Source organism: Rhinolophus hipposideros, assembly GCF_964194185.1.
Source record: "Rhinolophus hipposideros genome assembly, chromosome: 10".
In the NCBI taxonomy this organism is placed as follows: domain Eukaryota; kingdom Metazoa; phylum Chordata; class Mammalia; order Chiroptera; family Rhinolophidae; genus Rhinolophus; species Rhinolophus hipposideros.
This window is the reverse complement of record NC_138056.1, coordinates 77,976,871-77,997,682: the sequence shown is the minus strand read 5'-3', so window position 1 is coordinate 77,997,682 and position 20,812 is coordinate 77,976,871. Positions and strand designations below refer to the sequence as shown.

Genomic DNA, 20,812 nt, shown 5'->3' with positions numbered 1-20,812 from the left:
TTCAGTCATAGGGAACAAAAAGAAGACAATACCATCAAGTGTCATGATTAAGAGCAAGGGTTTTGTGTCCCAGGTTTGATTCTGGCTTTTGTATTCAGTAGCGCCATATGATCTTTGACAAGTAATTTATATTTCTGAGTACCAGGTTCTTTGTATAGTGGGCATAAATATACAAGCTTGTTTTGAAGATTATGACAGTAGTGTTTCACTACTAAATCCATTATCTTCATATCCCTAAAAGTTAACTCTCAATGAATGGTAGCTGGTATTAATAATACTGTTGACATCATAAACATATGGCCTTTGCACTCAATCTGGGTTCAAATCCTGGCTCCACCACTCATTAGTTTTGTGACATCAGAAAATTGCTTAATTTCTCTGAGCCTCGACTTTATATTTAAAATGAGTATAATAATACCTACCACTCTGGTGATCATGAAGATTTAATGAGATAATGTATGTAAGGTATCCTTACATGGGAGGCACTTAACACATGCCAGTTCCCTTTTTACCACTTTCCCTAGAGAATAATTTCTACATTTTTACCATGAAATCCAAGGTCCTTCGTAGTCTGGTCCCAAGCTCTTTTTCCATGTCAACTCCTAACATCCTCCTTCTATATTCCCCTTCCTACTTTTTCCTCCTCCCCTTTCCTAACTTCTCTATAGCCTACCTCATAAGCTTCTACCCTTAGAACTGAAATTATGTTCTTTGAGGAAATAGCCCCTTTTGAGATTTTGCCCAAGGGAGAAGAAAGCCCCACATCTGAGTTTGATAATTAAATACAGTCAAAAGCTCTCATATCAAGGCTCATAGCCACCTTGGAGAAGACCTGATCCCTCACAACATATAACACTGTCAACCATTTCTCTTCTTGAAAAACTGTATTACTTTGGCTTTAACACACACACACACAACACACATACACACAGACACACTTGCTGTTTCTCTGGCCTCCTCTCTCATGCCAGTTTTTCATCTTCCATTATCTTAGCTGCTAGTAGTTCCCCAGTACTAGGGATAGCAGTGACTATGACAATCATAGGGTTCTCGTGAGCATGAAATGTAATAATGCAGCTACAACTCAGTTTTAGATAATTGTTACCTTGGAGAAACTGAGCCCAACGTTGTCAATATTTTTAAGAGAACCAAGATTTCTACGTGAAGTATTCTGATTTTTAAGGTGGACAACAAGTTTGAAAAAAAAAAAGTGCACATGTTGAAAAACATGTCTAAACTCACTCTGTGGCCCTCAGTTTGCAACTTCTGCTCTAGGATATTTGGATAGCACTGCCAATGATTCTTGTGTGCATCTTGGGCTTTATAAGGACTATACCTGTGGGCTTGCCTTGACTGCATTCCAAGCACCTGGCACAGTGTTTGGCACATAGCAGGTACACAATAAATAACACATGGAATGAATAAGTTGCATGGACACCTCCTTTTATCATTAAATTTATTTACCATCATCCAATGTAATGGTTGGAAAACATTTTGGTTTCATTCTTAGATTGAAGGTTATTGTCAAAGGTTATTGATGTTTCCCAGCTGTTAAATGTTGCTACTCTTAGTACTTTGCTATGCAGTTTGTTTCAAAATATTCTGAATGCATCCTCCCTGTGTCAGAAATGGTCATCAAACTCCTTCAACTGCCATGTCATCACTTTGTTTTCTGGCATCATCCTTTCCTAAAACATAGCATTCCCAGTGCAGGGAAAATGGTTTCACTATCTAAGGAATAGTCCAGGATTATTTATTCTCCATCAGAGCATCTTCCTTAGACTGTACAGTGATGATGGTTGTTTTTAATATTTTATTCATTCATTCAAAGGTAAGTCACTGAAAAAAAATCATTGACAGCATACTTGTATGCCTGGCACAAAGAAGAAAAGACTAATAAAATACAATTTTTAATTTCAAGGAGCTTACAGGCAAGTAAAACAGATGACAAGAGTTAGTGTAACATGTGCTATAAAGATAAGGAAATACCCACGGGAAAGGGCAGTATATCCAAGTGGTTATGAGAACTGGTTCTGGAACAGACTTCCTGGGTTCCAAGCCTGGATTCACTACTAACCAGATGTTTGAGTAAGTTATTTAACATGCAGTTTGGTTTTCCTAAAATGGGGTGTATGGGAATCTACCTTGTAAAATTATGATGAAGATTTAAGTGAATTAATAAGTGTAAAACGCCTAGAACACTGCCTGGTATAAAGTAAGCACTCAATAAATGTTATATGTTACTACAACAGAAGGTGAACTTAACCCTCTCTGTGTGGTTGGTGTGTGAAGGTAGCTAGGTAAAAAAGAAATAAAGTCAAGAAGATTTTTCTGAAGTAATTATTGATGTAAGTCTTGAAGATTTATTTCCTCAGCAATTATCTATTAGATATTTACTATGCACCATGCACTAAATAAGTAAATATAAAGCAATAGGGATTGGAAAATATAGAAGAAAAACTTCTTAAGCAATGGGAACTGCAGGTTCAAAGTCATGAAGATCTAAGAGGTCAGGGTGAGTTATGGCAAATGCAAATAGCCCAATACTACAAAGAATAGGGTGAGGGCTGAAGAGGGGCAAGAGATGACAGAGAAAGAAGTAGGGGTGAAGATGTCAGATTATAAACAGCCTTGTATATCATTCTATGACATTTTAAATTTATTCCATAGAAACAAGTTGCCAAAGAAGGTCTTACGCTGGAGAGGGATGTGATCAGATCTGTGTTCTTAAAACATTACTTTGGTAATACTATTAATCTAAGTCAACTCAATTATCTTTAGGAAATAAGACCTCAGACAAAACTCCTTATCAGAAAATGGTAGGATAATTTTCTATGCAAATCAAAATTAATGGATTTTGGAATCCATTTTTGAAATGGATTTGGAAAATTTCACTTACAAATTAAGAAGTGAAAACGAGTTTCCACATATGCAGTATAAATAATAATTTGCAGCATGCAATATTTATCTCAAAAAGAAACACCTGATAACACATGGGAATCTCTGAGTGAAATAACAAACTCTATCCTGGCCCTTCTGCATTTATCTCATATCCTTTTTATGTCTCATTCATTCGTTTAATCAACAAACATTTGTTGTGCCAGACACTATTCTGGACACATGGGATACTAGAGTGAACAACAACAACGAAAAAAACAAATGAAAAATTCCTGCCCTGTGGAATAGATAAAGATTATAAACATTAAACATAACAAGTAAATCACATGAAATATTAAGAGAACGTAAGTATTATAGAAATAAATAAATGCAGCAGAGGAAATTCTGGTCAAGATAGAAAATTCTGGTCAAATTAGGCAAACGTTGTGCTTGCCACCTCCCCATGATCACATTAAAATTACAACTAACTTATAGAACAATCAACCTGGAGAACCATTGAAGACTAGCTGAACAGAAGTCCTATAACTAAGGATATAAATAAGAAGTCACGTCAAGACTAGCAGAAGGGGCAGAGACACAACACGGGCTGGTCCCACACCCAGGTGTGGCAGTTGAGAATCAGGAGGAATATCTCACTTGCAGGGGTCCCCCCATGAAGATTGAAAGATTCCAGCCCCACAGTGCCAAGAAGAGGAGCCCCTACAACATCTGGCTGTGAAACTCAGTGGGGATTGCGTCTGTACAGGTGACATGGAAAGCTATAAGAAAATCAGGCATTCCACTTAAAGGTCCCACAAAAAGATTCTCTTACTCCCAGGACTCACCCTGGCTCTGGAGGAGGGACAATGGCTTGGGAGGTGCCAGAGATATATAGGGAGAGACTGGGTTGAGTGGCTACAGGTTAAGGACTGGATAGACAGCTGCCATTATCCCTGTTGAGACCTTTTCCTGTGTAGCCAGAATGCAGACCCCATTCTTCCTGTGTCGAGCCTTCTCCCAACATAGCAAAATCTGAATTCTCACTGGCCTGGTGAAATTCGCTGACTCCATCCTAGTGACTCCCTGGAATCCTGCCCCTCCCAACTCATGTACCACTGGAAACTTTAGGTAACTAGCCAGCAGCCAGTATTGGCCCTCGCTGCAGACTTTCTTGGACAATTCTTGGGTCCATGGACCTCAGGTGGGCTGTGGCTGGCCTCCCTGTGCTCTGAACCTTTTGAGTGGCCCCAGGCTCAACACTGGCACCAAATCTGAATTTGCATTAACTTGGTGAACGCCACTTACCCCACCCTGGTGACTCCCTTAAGCCCCACCTAACCCAACTCGCCTACTGCTCAGGCTGAGCCTTACAGGCAGATAGCAGGCAATGGCAGGCCTCAGGTGCCCTGGGCCTTTGCTAAGCGGCTCACATCCCAATCCTGGTGGCAGCCAGCCTCGGTTACAAGCATGGACTCTCCTGCACACCTCTAGGACTAGCACAAGAAACAACCAAGCACACAGCACTTTATAGCTCCTAGGAGGTAGTCCCAAGCCCATCACAGGCAGCGGTGGACCTTGGACTACACAAGAGCCCTTGCCAAGAGACACCAACCAAAACACTCAGTGATCAGCTTCAGACCACACCACAATACCACATGATTAACTATACAAAGAGCACCCACAAAGGCTGATCTTGGCAGGCACCAGAGCCCACTGGGGTGAATCCAGTCCTGTGGGGTTGGCCCCTGCCTAGCAGCTGATACACAGTGGTCATGGCCAATCCTCAATCAGTAAGCCTGAGAGTCAGTCCCACTCACTAACGTGCCAATAGCAATCAAGGCTCAACTACAACAGAAGGGCTCACACAACCCACAAAAGGGTCACACCTAGAGCACCCAGCTCCGGTGACCAAAAAGACTGCACCACTAGGCCCCCCAGGGCACCTACTACATAAGGCCATCCTGCAAGAGATGTAACAGATCTACCTAATACATGCCAACAAAAATAGAGAGGCAGTCAAAATGAGGAAACAAAGAAATATGTCACAAATAAAAAGACAAGAGAAAACTCTAGAAAAAGAAGTAAACAAAATGGAAGCAAGCAATGTACCTGATACAGAGTTCAAACACTAGTAATAAGGATGCTCAAGGAACTCAGTGAGAACTTCAACAAAGAGATAGCAAGCTTAAAAAGGACATAGAAACCATAAAAAAAGAACCAGTTGGAAATGAAGAATATGATTACTGAAATGAAGAATGCAGTAAGAGGAATCAACAGGAGATTAGATAAAGCAGAGGATCAAATCAGAATCTTGGAAGAAAAGGTAGCAGAAAACACCCAATCAGAACACCAAAAAGAAAACAAAAATAAATAAAGATAATTTAAGGGACCTCTGGGACAATATCAAGCATAACAACATTTGCATAATAGGGACAACAGAAGGAGAAGAGAGGGAGCAAGAGATTGAGAACCTATTTGAAGAAATAATGACTGAAAACTTCCCTAATCTGGCAAAAGAAATAGATTTACAATTCCAGGGAGCATAGAGAGTATGAAACAAAATAAACCCAAAGAGGTCCACTCCAGACACATCATAATTAAAATGAAATAGGTGAAAGACAAAGAGAATCTTAAAAGCAGCAAGAGAAAGGCAGTTAGTCACCTACAAAGGAGCTCCCATAATACTGTCAGTTGATTGCAGGCCAGAAGGGATTAGCATGAAATATTCAAAGTGATGAAAAGAAAAGGCCTACAACCAAGACTATTCTACAGAGCAAAGCTATCACTTAAGATTGAAGGAGATAAAGAGCTTCCCAGACAAGAAAAAGCTAAAGGAATTCACCACCACTAAACCAGCATTACAAGAAATGTTAAAGGGACTTCTTTAAGAAGAAGGGGGCGAGGGGTTGACATAAATATGAATTGTAAAAGAATGAATACAAGTCATGTTTGACTTCTATAATTACAGGAGGTGCTCAAAGTGGTTACCATCAGCATCCAGACACTTCTGATTATGGTGAACTACTGCTTGAGCAACGCTGACAATCTCTTAAAATGTGTATACATGCCTGATCATGGCACTGTACACCGGAAGCTAAACAATAATGAATGCCAACTATAATTTTATATATATAATGTGATGGCTCAGTGCGATGTCGGAGGGATAGTGGTTGAGGGGATGAGGGAAGGGGGTCCACAGTGTGAGGGATATAAATGATGAACGTCTAAGTATTACCTTTTCTTGTGCACCTGAAACTAATAAAAAGAAAAAAATGTGTATACATTTTTTGGCACCCCTCATATATATGAATAAATTTAACTAAAAAAAGGCAAAAGACTTGGCAAATTACATGACATTGGAGAAAATACAAATAAATGGAAGCATATATCATGCTGTTGGATAAGAAAAATTGAGATTGTTAAAATATCCATGCTACCCAAAGTAACTTACATATGCAATACAATCCCTATCAAAATACCAATGGTATTTTTCATAGAACTGAAAAAACTAATCTTAAAATTTATATGGAACCACAAAAGACCCTGAATAGCCAAAGCAATCTTGAGAAAAAAGATCAAAAGTAGAGGTATCATGCTTGCAACAGCAAACTATACTACATGCATATAGTAATCAAAATGGCATGGTATTGACATTAAAAACAGACATACAGATCAATGAAATGGAATAGAAAGCCCAGAAATAAACCCATATCTACATGGTCATTTAATCTATGACAAAGGAAGCAAGAACATACAATTGGGTAAAGACACTCTATTCAATAAATGGTGTTGGAAAAACTAGACAGATACATGCAAAATCAAGGGAAAATGGACCACCTTCTTATACTACCATGTTTCCCCGAAAATAAGACTGTCTCTTATATTAATTTTTGCTCCAAAAGACGCATTACGGCTTATGTTCAGGGGATGTCATCCTGAAAAAAATCATGCTAGTGCTTATTTTCCAGTTAGGTGTGTTTTGGGGGCAAAACACGGTATATACAAGAATAAACTCCAAATGGATTAAAGACTTAAATGTAAGACCAAAAACAAAACTCCTAGAGGAAAATATAGGCAGTAAACTCACTGACATTGCCCTTAGTGATATTTTTTTTTCTGATCTGTATCCTTGGGCAAGAGAAACAAGAGAAGAAATAAACAAGTGGGACTATAACAAACTAAAAAGTTTTTGCACAACAAAGGAAACCATTAACAAAATGAAAAGACAGCCTACTGAATGGCAGAAGATATTTGCCAATGATACATCTGGTAACGGGTTAATATCCAAAATTTATAAAGAACTCATACAACTCAACACCAAAAAAACAAACAATCCAATTAAAAAATGGACAGAAGATCTGAATAAACATTTCTCTAAAGAGGACATATTAATGGGTGGATGAAAAAGGTGAAGAGATTAAGAAGTACAAATTGGTAGTCACAAAGTAGTCAAGAGGATGTAGAGTGCAGAATAGGGACTAGTCAATAATATTGTAGTGACTACCGTGTTTCCCTGAAAATAAGACCTCAGCTCTAATGCATCTTTTAGAGCAAAAATTAATATAAGACCCAGTCTTATTTTACTATAAGACCTGGTCTTATATAATATAATATAGTATAGTATAGCGTAATATAATATTAATATAATACCGGGTCTTATATTAATGTTTGCTCCAAATGACGCATTGGAGCTGATTGTCCGGCTACGTCTGATTTTCTGGGAAACACAGTATGTATAGTGCGAGGTGAGTACTAAATACTAATAGGGGGATTGCTTCCTAAATTATACAAATGTCTTGTTGCTATGTTGTACACCTGAAACTAATATAATGTTGGATGTCAGTTATAATTGAAAATAAATAAATTTTAAAAATCAAGCAGAGTAAGGAAAATTGGGATCATCCATTATTGATAAGAATCATAATAGGATGACTTCAAGCAGTAATGAGAGAAACTGTAATGCCCTCTGCAGTGTATGATAATTTCTATGGTGGGTGCAAAATCCTGTCACTGTATATGGGTCTAAGCAGCAAAAAGGGGGTTACCCTGAAAAATTGTGTATATATATTACATATATATATATTATATATATATTATATATAGTATATATATATATATTATATATATATTATATATAGTATATATACTATATATTACATATATTACATATTACATATATATATATATATTATATACATATACATATACATATACATATACATATACATATACATATATTACATATTACATATATATATATTATATATATATTATATATAGTATATATATATATATTATATATATATTATATATAGTATATATACTATATATTACATATATTACATATAGTATATATACTATATATTATATATATTTCTTTATATTTCTATGTAAATATGTACATATTTCTTCTATATTAGCACGATTTATATAATTATATATACAAGCATGATTTATAAAGACCCTGTAAGCCTACTTTAAACAATGTGATGTGGACAAGGCTTAAAATGGGCTGGAACATTTTCTCCCCATTACTTCCACAATAAACAATTCTGGGGTTTGGTGGTTGTGGTGGTGTGTGGGTGTGTGTATATTTTGGACAGCATCTCCTGCTTGGAACAGAGCCTGCCAGAGCCCTATTCTTCTATAACCTGTCCTGATAACAGCCCAACCAGGCAGGAACCTTGATCTTTTTTTTTTCTTACCACGAAAACAAATCTCCTTCAACAACCTCGTTATCATAGAGTGGTGTCCTTCACCACTAATTCTCGCCTTATGTAGTCCTGACTCCAAGGGAAGAATGCCACCTACCGAATCTACCGCACAAGTCATCCAGTCCTGAAAAGTGCAGCAACACTCTACTCTACCCGGGGTCAGCTCCAAATCCCCTCCCTCTGATTATTCTTTGGCCTTAAAAGAAATTTGCCATTATTTGAGCTGACAGGAAGTTATGCTCTAAGCGCAGATATCTGATAAACATTTCCACATATTGTAGCCTGCTCAATAGCTAAGCCAAATTTCAGAGTCCTCTCTCTGCCTACATTTTCCTTTAGTGCGTTTTCACGTTTGGAATGCTCGGGTCTCTGCTGCCGGCAGACAGCGGAAACCGCTGGTGCAAATTGTGCAGGGGCTGCTGACTGATGGCTGCAGAAGCCAAGGAGGGTGACCCGGCCAGGCTAACGTTTGAGATTGCACAAGAGGTCAGGCGATGCTGTGGGCGTCCAAATTTGTACAGCCGCAGCACTCTGCGATGTGCAATTCCATCCTGAGGCCTCCGGAGTGGGGGTGGAAACGGGGGTGGGGAGACCCCTCTGCAGTCCGCTGAAAGCGAGGCAGGAATCACTGCAACTCCTTGGTTCAGGCTGAAGTCGCCACAGCTGCGCGGATGAACGCGCTGCAGCGGCGTTTTCCTCCCACTGGCGCAGCGCGGGAAGGGATGGGGTCGGTGCTAGTGGGCTGGGAGGCGGGAGAGGAGCGCTAGAGGCCCTGGTTCATGACACAAACCCGTGAGCTCCTTTGGGCTGAACCCACTCGGAGTGTCGGATTCAGAAGGTCAGTCGGTCGCCTGTGCCCTAACATATATATAGAAAGACGCCGGGCTCGGCGCACCGCAGGCCGGGGCTGCCGCGGGGAGGGCCCCGGCGGGAGGAGGGCGGCCGGGGGCGGGTCTCCGCGCCGGGAGCCCAGCGCTAAGAGGGCGGGCCTGAGGCGGCGCTAGCCGCGGCGCGGACCGGCGGTCGCCGCTGCAATTGCTTCCAGCCCGCGGTACCGAGCGCAGGCGGCCGTACATGGCCCCGACGGGAGGCGCGCTGCCCGCACCCCGTGCGCCGCTCCCTGCTTGACCGCGGCGGCAGCCTTTGCCCCGCGCGTCCTTGCCCCTCCGGCCACGGTCTTGCGGACATGACCGCATAGCCTCCAGGGCTGGGATTAGCTTGAAAGTCTTCTTCATGGAAGCGATGTCTCCCCAGCAAGAGACTCTAGGGGGGCAGCCGGGGCGCTCCTCCTCCCTGACAGGAGTGTCTCGGATCGCAGGAGGCCCCGGCACCAAGAAGGTGAGGACGCCGAGCAGGGCCCCGCGCCCGCCGCCGCCGCCGCCGACCTGCTCCCCGCGCGCACCCTCCGCGCCCGCCACTGCGGTGCGCAAGCCGCATGCCGCGAGGATTTAACGCTCGAGGCTCGCGGCCCGGTGCGTTAGTTCTTGGGCATTCCCGCCTTCCTCGCCCTCACGCCCAGCGGCACCATCCCAAACCACCGCGGAACCCCAGGGTTCTTCGCGTTTAGAGTCGTAATCATTCTCGGAGCGGATCCAGCAGCCTCCCTCCGGGTCTCCATCCGCTGCGGGGTCCACAGGCAGCCCCGCTCCCCGGCTGGAGCTCGAGGTCCCGGATTGGGGCATCGCGTTTCCCTCGCCCCTTCGGGTGCTCGGCCTATAGGTCCCCCCCCAACCCTTGAGGTCCCCCGGGTGCTCACTGTCTCTTGACGGGGTCAGCTCCGAAGTCATCAAGGCTGGCGGCATCTGGTGGAGCGCGGCAACCCGCGCTGAAGAAGGTAGGCAGCCGGCCTGCTGCGCCCGCAGGGCTCAGCCCCCTCAGCCGGACTCGGCGGCGCAGCAGCTCAGCGGTCTTTGGATTGGGTGGGGAGGGGTAACGGGGGGGGGGGGTAGCGTTCCTGCGCCCAGCGCGGCGCTCCCGGAATGACTCGGGGTCTCGGAGGTGGTGGTCAGACTTGTCGGCAGGCTTGGGATGCTAACAGTGGACACTGCGGGGACAGGGAGGTTTGGTTCGGCCTAGAACCCGGCTGGGTGGGGCTGGTAGCCTGCGGTTGAGGGTCGTCAGAGCCAAGGTCGCCCTGCGCTCATCCCCTAACCCTCGGGACGTGGCGGGGCTGGAAAGGGGTCGGGGTGTCGCAGTAGGCATGGGGGTGGCGTGCGTGTTTCCCTGTCAAAGCAGGCAGGAGGAACGCGGGCAACAACTTGTGGCGTTCCGTTCGAGAAACGCAGCCGCGGTGCGGCGTGCTGATTCCGATCGGGTCAGGTTTCTTTGGAACGGTTCTCTTAGCAAGTGCACGTGGCCGCCAGTGGCCAGGCTCAGCGGCTCTCTGAGGAATTGATTTGGGTGTTTCTAGCCAGGTCTGCTCTCGCTTCTCCCCTCCCCCCAAGACCTGCTATTTGGCTGTGTCCTGGTGATGCCCTTCCAGCTTCTCTGGAAACAAATTTGGGATTAGAGGGATCTTCTCTTTAAAATACAATAATAATAATAATAATAATATCTTGATGCTTTACATTGATATCATTAGAGCCTTAAAGGGTTGTTCAGGCTCCCTGATTGTCCGGATCTTACTGCCTCTCACTACTCTTCCCACCAGCATTCTGGGTTGGCTAGAGGTCTGTTTGAAGAGGTGAGATCGGTGCTCCGAGTATAGAGAAGTAGGTGATCCCCCAAGGACCTTGACCGTGTCCCAGAGCCATCTAGGAGTGAACTTGATGATGTATCAGCTGTAGTGCCAGCTCAGCCTTTGATGTACTGAAGCTTCTGTTTGTCCTTGTTGCTTTTCCCCTTCAGAGATTCAGAAATACAGAGAGAGAGAGAGAGAGACGGGAAGGGAGGGAGGGAAGAAAGGAGGGAGAATTTACAGATTAGCACTACATTTGGGGAGGTAAATGAATGTTCACTAATTGACATAGATTTTAAAGCAATGTTTATCCTTGTGAACTTAAGGAATTAGGAAAAGTCAAAGATTTATATTCCTGAACAGTTCTCTTCCTTTTTTACTAAGGGTAATTAAGCTTAAGTACGGGTATACTGGCAAAGGGACAAAGCATTAGAGTGGCTTGATCAATGTAAGTTAGTACTTATCCAATAAATGCTTTGCATCTTAAGCCATTGTCCTTAAGATGCTGTCCTTCATTATAAACCATAATGGGTTGTTACATTACCAATCTAGTCTTTTCCTTTTCCTTGTCCTTTTCCTTTTCTTTTTTTTTTTTTTAAAGGAAATAGATTTTGCCAGTCTGGTCTTTCTACAGATTTTTACTCCTTTGGGGTAGGGGTGAAGTTGAAGAACTGTTTTCTTTGTTTTAAATATTTTTCAAGAAAAGTGCATCTCTGCTTATTTTAAATATTATGGGCAAATCTGATTTTAGATCTCCATATTAGCAATAGAAAGTAATAAAATATTTCCAACGTGTAGCTCATAGAATCATTTTCATTTGTGCTCTTATGAACCAGTCTTCATGTATCCCAAATATTCACCAGATTGATCTTTTTTTGTATTTCATTTGCCTTTTTGGTCTTGGTAGTCTTAGTGAATCATGAGACATTTCTAAAAATAAGTTTACTTATGTGGTTGTAATGTTAATTACTAAGGCTTGGGTCAGTGTTTAAATTGCCAAGTACAATCAACGTTTTAGAAAAGGAAATAGAAAAGAAAGTAGTAGTACATTAGTAAGGGTAAGGGGTGTTTTGTATAATGTTTTTGGTCTGTTTCATAGATGTATGTGTATTTTGGGCAGTGATGTGAAATGTGTTTCTTACTGAGTGGTCAGAATTTTAAAGGCAAGTTTATTGGCTGTTAGAATAAGTTCACTTGGTTTTAGTTCTAGCTCTATGGTCTTGAGAAAATCACTTGTTTCAGTTTTCTCATTTGTAAAATGGGAATCAAAGACATAATACTGGAGAAAGTATAGATGACAATTATACCTTGTACTCTGTGAAAATAAGATGATCTTAAATAATAAGACTTAAAAAAACAATGGCATCATTCACATTACTCATCCTGAGAGTCTGTTAACCCAGTGGTACCACTATTGCCTAGAATATAGTTCGTATTCCCAGAAACTACTGTCAAAGAGGCAGTTTTATACAATCTGGTGGTGAAATTTAGTTTTATACAATCTGGTGGTGAAATTTAGAGTGTGATGACTTAGATTCAAGTCTCCATTGTATTGGTTCTAGCTTTCTGACCTAAGTAAGTTACTTAACCTTTTCAGTTTCCTCTTTGTAAAATGAAAATACCTACCTCCTCAAGATTATTGGGAAAATTAAATGTGAAATTGAGTGAATATTGACATATAATAAGCTCTCAATAAATGTTAGCTCTTATTGTTTGTACTTTCCCCCATATCTGTAATTCATAGTACTGTGTTCCAGTTGTTCAAGCCAAAAATCTAGGATTTATTTTCATTTCCTCACTCTACAACAACCATCAGAAAGCCAGTGAAATATCACTTCAAAACATATCTTGAATTTCTCCATTTCATCTCTATTGCTACCATGGCTTACCATAATGCAAGCCAAACCACCACCATCTTTCACTTGTATCTTTGTAATAACTCCCTAACTTGTCTTAACACCTTTCTTACCCTTCCCTGACCCAGTCTCCATTTAGCTATACCAGAGAAATCTTTACAAATGTAAATTGATCATGTTGCTCACCTGCTTAAAATCCTGTAGTGGCTTTCCATCATATTTAGAATAAAATTCAGACTCTTTCTCTTAGCCCTTTTTACTTCTCCAAAACTCATCTACCTTTTCCGCCTTGTTTGTATATTCTTTAGCCACATGAGCCTTCTTTTTCAAACATCAAGTCATCAAATTCATTCCTATTCTGAGGCCTTGGTTGTCCTATTCCCTCTGCTTCTACCACAGGTATTTGCAATGTTGACTCCCATATTGTTCAGATCTCGGGTCCTCCTAGAGGCCTGTCTTGACTACCTAAGTGGAAGTCACCCCTAATCATCTCTATAATTTCTGTCTTATTTTCGTCTTAGCAGTCATCCTTATTCAGCCTGATATTTTCTTATTTACTTCCTTGTTATGTTACCGGAACTTCTCACCAGATTGTGAAAACCACGAGAATAGGGACCTTTTCTGTATTGTTCAAGGCTGCCTCCTCAGTGCCTAGGACAGTGCTATGTCTTAGTCACATACAGCAGTGAACAGGACAGATATGGCCCCTCGTGTTCAGAGTTTATGCTTTAGAGCAGGATCAGCAAACCTTGTCGTAAGGGGCCACATAGTAAATAATTTGGGCTTGTAGACCATAAGGTCTCTGTTGCAGCTACCCACTCTGCCTTTGTAGTGCTAAAGCAGCCAGAGACAATATATAAATGAATGTGCATAGCTGTGTTCCAATAAAACTTTATATAGAAAACAGGTGTATAGTTTGCTGACCCCTGGTCTAGAGCATCACTGTTAAGTAGAACTTTCTGTGATGATGGAACTGCCCTTTATCTATAATGTCCAATTTGATAGCCATTAGCTACACGTGGCTTCTGGGCACTTGAAATGTGGCCAATACAACTGAGGAACTAAAAAAATTTTAACAGCTTCACTGAGATATAATTGACATACAATAAACTACATATTTAAAGTATGTAAATCAGTAAGTTTTGGCATATGCATACACCTGTGAAACCATCACCACAATCAAGATAATGAATGTATTCGTTATCTCCCAAAGTTTCCTCATGTCCCTTTTTAATTCCTTTGTTCCCTCCCCATTCCTAGGCAACTATAGATTAATTTGCATTCTCAAGAATTTTATATAAATGGAATCATACTGTGTATTCTTTTTTGTCTGGCTTCTCTAATGCAATAACATTATTTTGAGATTCATCCCTGTTTTTTTGTGTATTAGTAGTTCATTCATGCTGAGTAGTATTCCACCATGTGAATAAACCAGTTTGTTTATCCATTCACCTATTAATAGGTATTTGGGTTGGTTCCCGGTTTTGGCTATACAAATAAAGCTGATGTGAACATTCATGTACAACTTTCTATGGACTTATGCTTCCATTTCTTTGAGGTAAATATTTAGGTGTTGAATGGCTGGGTCATATTTTAAATGCATGTTTAAATTTTTCTGAAACTCAAATTATTTTCCAAAGTGGTTTTATATTCCCATCAGCAGTGTATAAGTTCAGTTTCTCCACATCTTCCCCAGCACTTATTATCTTTCTTTTTTTATTATAGCCATCCTAAAAGGTAAAAAGTGGTATTTCATTATGGTTTTGATTTGTATTTCCCTAATGACTAATGATGCTGAGCATCTTTTCATGTGCTTACTTGTCCTCCATATGTTATCTTTAGTGAAGTGCCTCTTCGAATATTTTGCCCAATTTTAATTGGCTTGTTAGTTTTCTTATTGAGTTTTGGGATTTATTTATATATTCTGAATTAAAGTCTTGAATTATATATGTGCTTTGTAAATGTTTTTATTCCATTTTGTGGCTTGTCATTTTGTTCTCTTAACAGTGTCTTTCAAAGAACAGAGTTTTTAATTTTCATGAAATCTGATTTGCCATTTTTTATTTAATTTTATTTAATTGAAATGTATTTCAATTTAAATTTAAATGGCCACATGTTATCTAGTGGGTACTGTATTGGACAGGTTGAGAGGAAGAGATAAAAACAATAATCATTTTAAAATAAACAGTGATAACTATTATTAAAGAAACAAATGTGACACTGATTTAGATAAATGAGGATATGGAGCAAGACCACTATGGCATTAGGGTGTTCAGGGAAGGCTTCTTTGAAGTGATGCTTAACTCTTTTATGGGTGAAAAAGAGCATAATACCATAAAAAGATTCCAAGAACTGCAAGCAATTGTTCAATGGTCCTAAGGTAGGAAAGAGCATTATGTGTTTGAGGAGCTAGTTTGTAGATGATGTATAAGAAATCAGTCTCTTTATTTTCTTGCCACATTTATTATTTTAGCTTCAAACAGATGGTTCATCCACCTTTACTTACTAGTCAGATGATTTAACTATTTCCGAAATCAAAGATTTTTCAGCACTGAGGCTCTTCAAAAGAATACAAAATAACTAAATAAAATGGGTGTTGGAATAGGGAAGAGAGACAGACAGAAAAAGTAAATCAAAGCAAAGGATTTTAAAATAGCTCCAACATTTTTAAATGTGGCTCCAAATGTGGCAGCTGCTGTTGTACACTTCATTCCGTCTTTTTTGTCTACATTCTCTGGGTCTAAATCTGTTTATAGCAGATCATGGTAGAACACCGGCAAGAACAGACTTTGACCATGTATGTATCTTGTGCTGGGCTTTGAATGAAACATCTTGGTGAGTAAGCTTTAGTTTTCCTCTTTAATACTAAGAAAAATATTATGCCCATGGTTAAGCCAGTATCCTACTGAGTCTTTTTGTGGTATAATTCGCAAAGTAAATTACATAAAATTAGGCACATGAGATTGTTTGGGCTGAGAGGAGTCTGGAATTATTAAAGACTGAATTAGATTGATCAGAAATGGTCATTGGTGTGAACTGTGAACTTCTGACTGTACTATTTCTTTGTAAAATGGGAGTAATACTCCATATCCTGTATATCTCACAAGGTTATTTTTAATTGGTCAAAAGAAGAAAGTATATGAAAACACTTTCAAAAAAAGTACAGAAGCCATTAGTATCTTTTAGCAGGTGAAAGTGAGTGTAAAGCAATAAAAAGCTTTATTTCTTTGAATTTAATACGGAATATTTATATGCAAATAAGTGAACGCTATCTTTCTTATTCAACTCTGGCTGCCATAACAAAATACCATAAACTATGTGGTTTAAACAACAGACATTTATTTCTCATAGTTCTGGAGGCTGTGAATTCCCATGATCTGGATGCCAGCTAATTCATTTCCTGGTGAAAGCCTTCTTCTTGCAGTTGATCATATTTTTGGTTTGGAAGGGTAGGGGGGGAGTGGGCAGAGGAGGGGAGAGAGATGGAGATAGAGCTAGATATCTGTGGTCTCTTCTTATAAGGGCACTAATCTCCTCATAGAGGCACCACTCTCATGACCTCATCTAAACCTAATTACCTCCCAAACACCCCTCCTTCTAATACCATTATATTGGGTGTTAGAGCTTCAACATATGAATTTTGAGGGTACATGAACATTCAGTCTATGATACACTCCTTCAATGCAGTCACGCTTGAAGGTTATAAATACCAAATATTACAAGGTAGCAACTTGAGCAAAAGAGTTTACTGTTTATAATTTATGGAATAGTAAAGGAAGTTTTAAAAATCTCTTTAAATGAATGCCTAACTATATATAATACACATCAATTATATGAGGTAGGTATTACAAACAGTAATTTATAAGGAAGGAACTAAGCCCTGCCAAGGCTACAGGTAGTAAGCAGCAGATCTGGAATTGGAACGCAGATCTTCCATATCTATTTTTCTTTTCAACTAGACTATAGATGTATTTATTATTTGTAATATAAGATGTGGGAAAGAGTAGATTTGAATTGTACACAACCAGCTGGGAAAAGCACATTTGAGAAGGTTTTCTCCTGAGAAGTGATTTTATTCTTTGGGGAGCAGTCTCTACCCTCTCCATCTACACTGAATGTTATGTTCACAGTTGCCAGTGTGTAAATGTATTCGTCAGTGTTCTCCAGAGAAACAGACCAATAGAAACTCCATTATCTGACATCTGTAAGCTGGAAACTTAGGAAAGCCAGTGGTGTAATTTACCACCATCTTTTCTTGAGGGCGAGAAAAGATGAGATGAGACATCCCAGCTCATCAGTGAGGGGTGGAGGGAAGGAGAGACTTCCTCCTTCCTCCACTTTTTGTTCTAGAAAGGCCCTCAAGAGATTGGATAATGCCCACCCTCTTTGGGGAGGGCAATCTGCTTTGCTGAATCCAGCAATTCAAATGCTAATCTCATCCAGAAATACCCTCAAAGACAGAAATAATGTTTAACCTGGTTATCCCATAGCCAGTCAAGTTGACACAAAAAATTAGCCATCCCAGTCAGTATTAACTAATAGTGACAATGACACAATCATTGGTCTAATTACTTTGGAAATTTGTGATTTTTATGACTTGGTAGCTGTCATTTTCAGATGTTTTATGTAAGGCACTTCTATTTCAGGAGCCCTTCAGCCAGGCCTGCTTTTCACACTGATATCTCAGTCTTGCTTTCTGTTGGAAAGCTTGGCATATTCTCCAAACTCATAAAACTGAATTTGAAAATTATGTATGGGTATATTGAATCGTATGCATTAGATGATTCCACCATAGAAAATCATGTGTGAGGGAAACCCAGTTGAAAATTTCTCAATTCAGTAAACATTTTATATCATGAATCTTGAGTGTAGAAAAAAACTCTTGCTTCTATAGTTAATTTTACATAAAATGTGAACATAATAGTGCATTTTAACGTAGCAAAAGAAAAACTAATTTTTTCTGACTCTTTTGTATTTTTTATAAAATGAAAGTTAAGGGCAGTCTTTTCTTCCTTCACATTTGTTTAATTATTAGTTTTGAATGTTGAGCCCTCCAGGTTAAAATTGAAAGTTGTAACTTACAGACTGAAAATTCACAAGTCCCAGATACTTAAATAGTGCAGTTGTTGCTTTTGGTTGAAGTGAAGAATATTGTGAAGCAATTTATCACTCCCGGTGTTTTCAACATTTTCCCAGGTTATGATTTGGTGAAAGGTCTGCAGGACAAAAAGTGGAACATGGTCAATAGACTGGGAGAAGTGAGACAACTGATAGTACCTGCAGAAAATGCAACCTCCAACTTCAATAATTTAGGTGTCTGAATTCTTTCACAGTGTTTATTCTGCCATCTAGGACTTGTAGCTGTTCTTTTCAAAGTAAAGATATCTTGTGCCTTATAGGACCACATACAACTTAGCAAAAATATGTGATTATAAAGCTTGCCTTCCTAGAAGTTATCAGTAACTGAAAATGTATAAGATTTCAAGTGCCACAAAAAACATGTTATGAATTATATACACACCTATATGTATATACACTCATATACAGTGCTTTGAGGAACTATATGTACATTTTATTATTGTGATTTGATAGTTTCATGACTCATACCCCACATGTCTCCAGAGCATGTGGCAAAAACCTCTGTTGTGGACTGAATGTTTGTGTCCCCTGCAAACTTATATTTTGAAGCCCTAATCCCGAGTATGATAATATTTGGAGATGGGTAGTTTGGGAGATAATTAGGTTAGAGGAGGCCATGAGGGCAGAACCCTCATGATGGTATTAGATGCCCAGAGAGCTTGCTCACTCTGTCTCTCTCTGGCCCACATGTGAGGATACAGCAAGAAGTCACCTGTCTACTAATCAAGAAGGAGACCCTCACCAAGAACCCAATCTGCTGGCACCTTGACCTTGGACTTCCCAGTCTCCAGAACTGTGAGAAATGTGTCTGTTGTTTAAACCACCCAGTCTGTTATTTTGTTACAGCAGCCTGAGCTGACTGATTACCTCTGAAATAAACTTTCATTGAGCAAAAAGTTTGCTCTCTTATTCTTTCTGTTGTTATCTCAAGTGTTCTAGACCACTGGGGTTCTACAAGTCCAGATGTGTGCAGAAAGCCTGCAGGGTGAATGCTCAATTTGGTAATGGCAACTGCAGCAGTTTTCTGAAACAACCTAGGGTGGGGATGATATTTAGCTTTCCTTTACTCATGGAAGACTTAGCTACATTGTGGGAGTCTGGAAGGGGAGTAGAGGGAACTGCCTTCTGTCAGCCACCAATAATGGAGCTTGTAGGCAACACAGCCCAGTTTATTTTATAATTTTGTTTCAGTCTGATTTTTTTGTTTTTATCTGGGGCAAGTTTAGATTAGAACTATCCATCTGACAGCAAAAATAGCCCTATCACACTGTATGTCAGTGCTGTGCTTAGCAGCCTTGACCTAATTTTGACAGACAGCTGTCACATGGCACAACTGAAAGGTAAAACCTGTTTTGGGATGTCTGGTCACTAGTATGTGGACTCTCAAAATGGAATGTGCCCACATCAGCTCATATTACAAAGATCTGGGAAACCCAGCTACTGTGTGGCCTTTTGCTTTCCTTGTTTACCTGCGTCCTAATTTACACCTAGGAGTATGTCCATATTTCTTCTTATACCCCTACATTCACCTTCCTGAACCTCAGCTTCAACAGTAGCCATTACTAGGTTATGCTCTGTCTGAATCTGTATAGACATGGGCCTCTTTTTATTCTCATTTGATACACTCTGTTTTTTACCATTATGGTTTTGGGATTTGACCACCATACTTACCTGCTCTGCATGAGGAAAGTGAGAGGTTGCTGTAAGTCAGAGATTCACAATCGTTATAGCTGTGTCTGATACATTCAACCCTTAAGCTTCAGGCAGATGGATAGGTACTGGGGCAGCCAGAGAGCCCCTTTGTTTATTATAGTGTGCAAGGGATGTATAAATAATATCACTTTGTGTGGGCCATGATGTGAAAAATATAGTGAAGCCCTGCTCTGGAAGGGTTATGGGGGAGAAAACGTTGGTGAATGACCTTATCTACTCCAGGGTGCTGCTGAAAGGGAATTATGACCAGAGGTTGAAATTGGTGGCTTTGCCAAAGAAGAAAGTGCAGTCAGTTTGAAGGCCTATAGTGATACTCCAGAAGACTGCCCAGTGCATGGGAGGGGTGGAGGCAGACAAACAAACAACAACAATATATAAAGGGAGTTCTATCATATTTATTTAGGCACAGTCCTCATGCACTCTAAAGCATTATACGTTACGCAACCACAGTGCTTTCCATGTCAGGGGACTTTCACATATATAATCTTAGTTCTATTCTTTCTGGTAGGTTGGACAGTGTTGTCATTTTGTTACCAAGGAACGAAAGAGCCCTTTTGAGGACTTGTGTCCAACTCCTCAAGGGGTTTCAGTGGTGGTTGGAAGGAACACAAGTCCCACCACTCTTTTCCCAAATGAAGTTGAGAGCTTTTCTACTAGATCTTGGCTTCAGAGAGTGAGTGGGTGACGTGGTCGGTTGTGACAATACCAACAGCAATATTGGCAAGAACACTGAGGGACAGGAGGTGGGCCTGGGCGACCTGGGGAAGTAGGGGTCTTTTGCGGAATATGGGACTGGACTCCTCAATGTAGGGTGCCATGAGAAAGTTATAGAATCA

At 40.4% G+C, this 20,812-nt stretch overlaps 1 protein-coding gene and 1 long non-coding RNA gene across 2 annotated transcripts in view; one reads left to right on the top strand and one right to left on the bottom strand.

Moving 5' to 3' along the window:
* The window catches only part of LOC308503310, a 116,554-nt gene extending 105,743 nt beyond the window's left edge, over positions 1–10,811 (bottom strand). The window contains exon 1 of the long non-coding RNA XR_013994182.1: positions 10,348–10,811. This is a non-coding gene — a long non-coding RNA (uncharacterized lncRNA). The remainder of the gene's footprint in view (positions 1–10,347) is intronic.
* ARHGAP20 (Rho GTPase activating protein 20) overlaps positions 9,598–20,812 on the top strand; it is a 138,369-nt gene continuing 127,154 nt past the window's right edge. The window contains 1 exon segment of the mRNA XM_081062599.1: positions 9,598–9,929. Coding sequence (XP_080918725.1) covers positions 9,825–9,929 — 105 coding nt within the window. The 5' untranslated portion in view covers positions 9,598–9,824.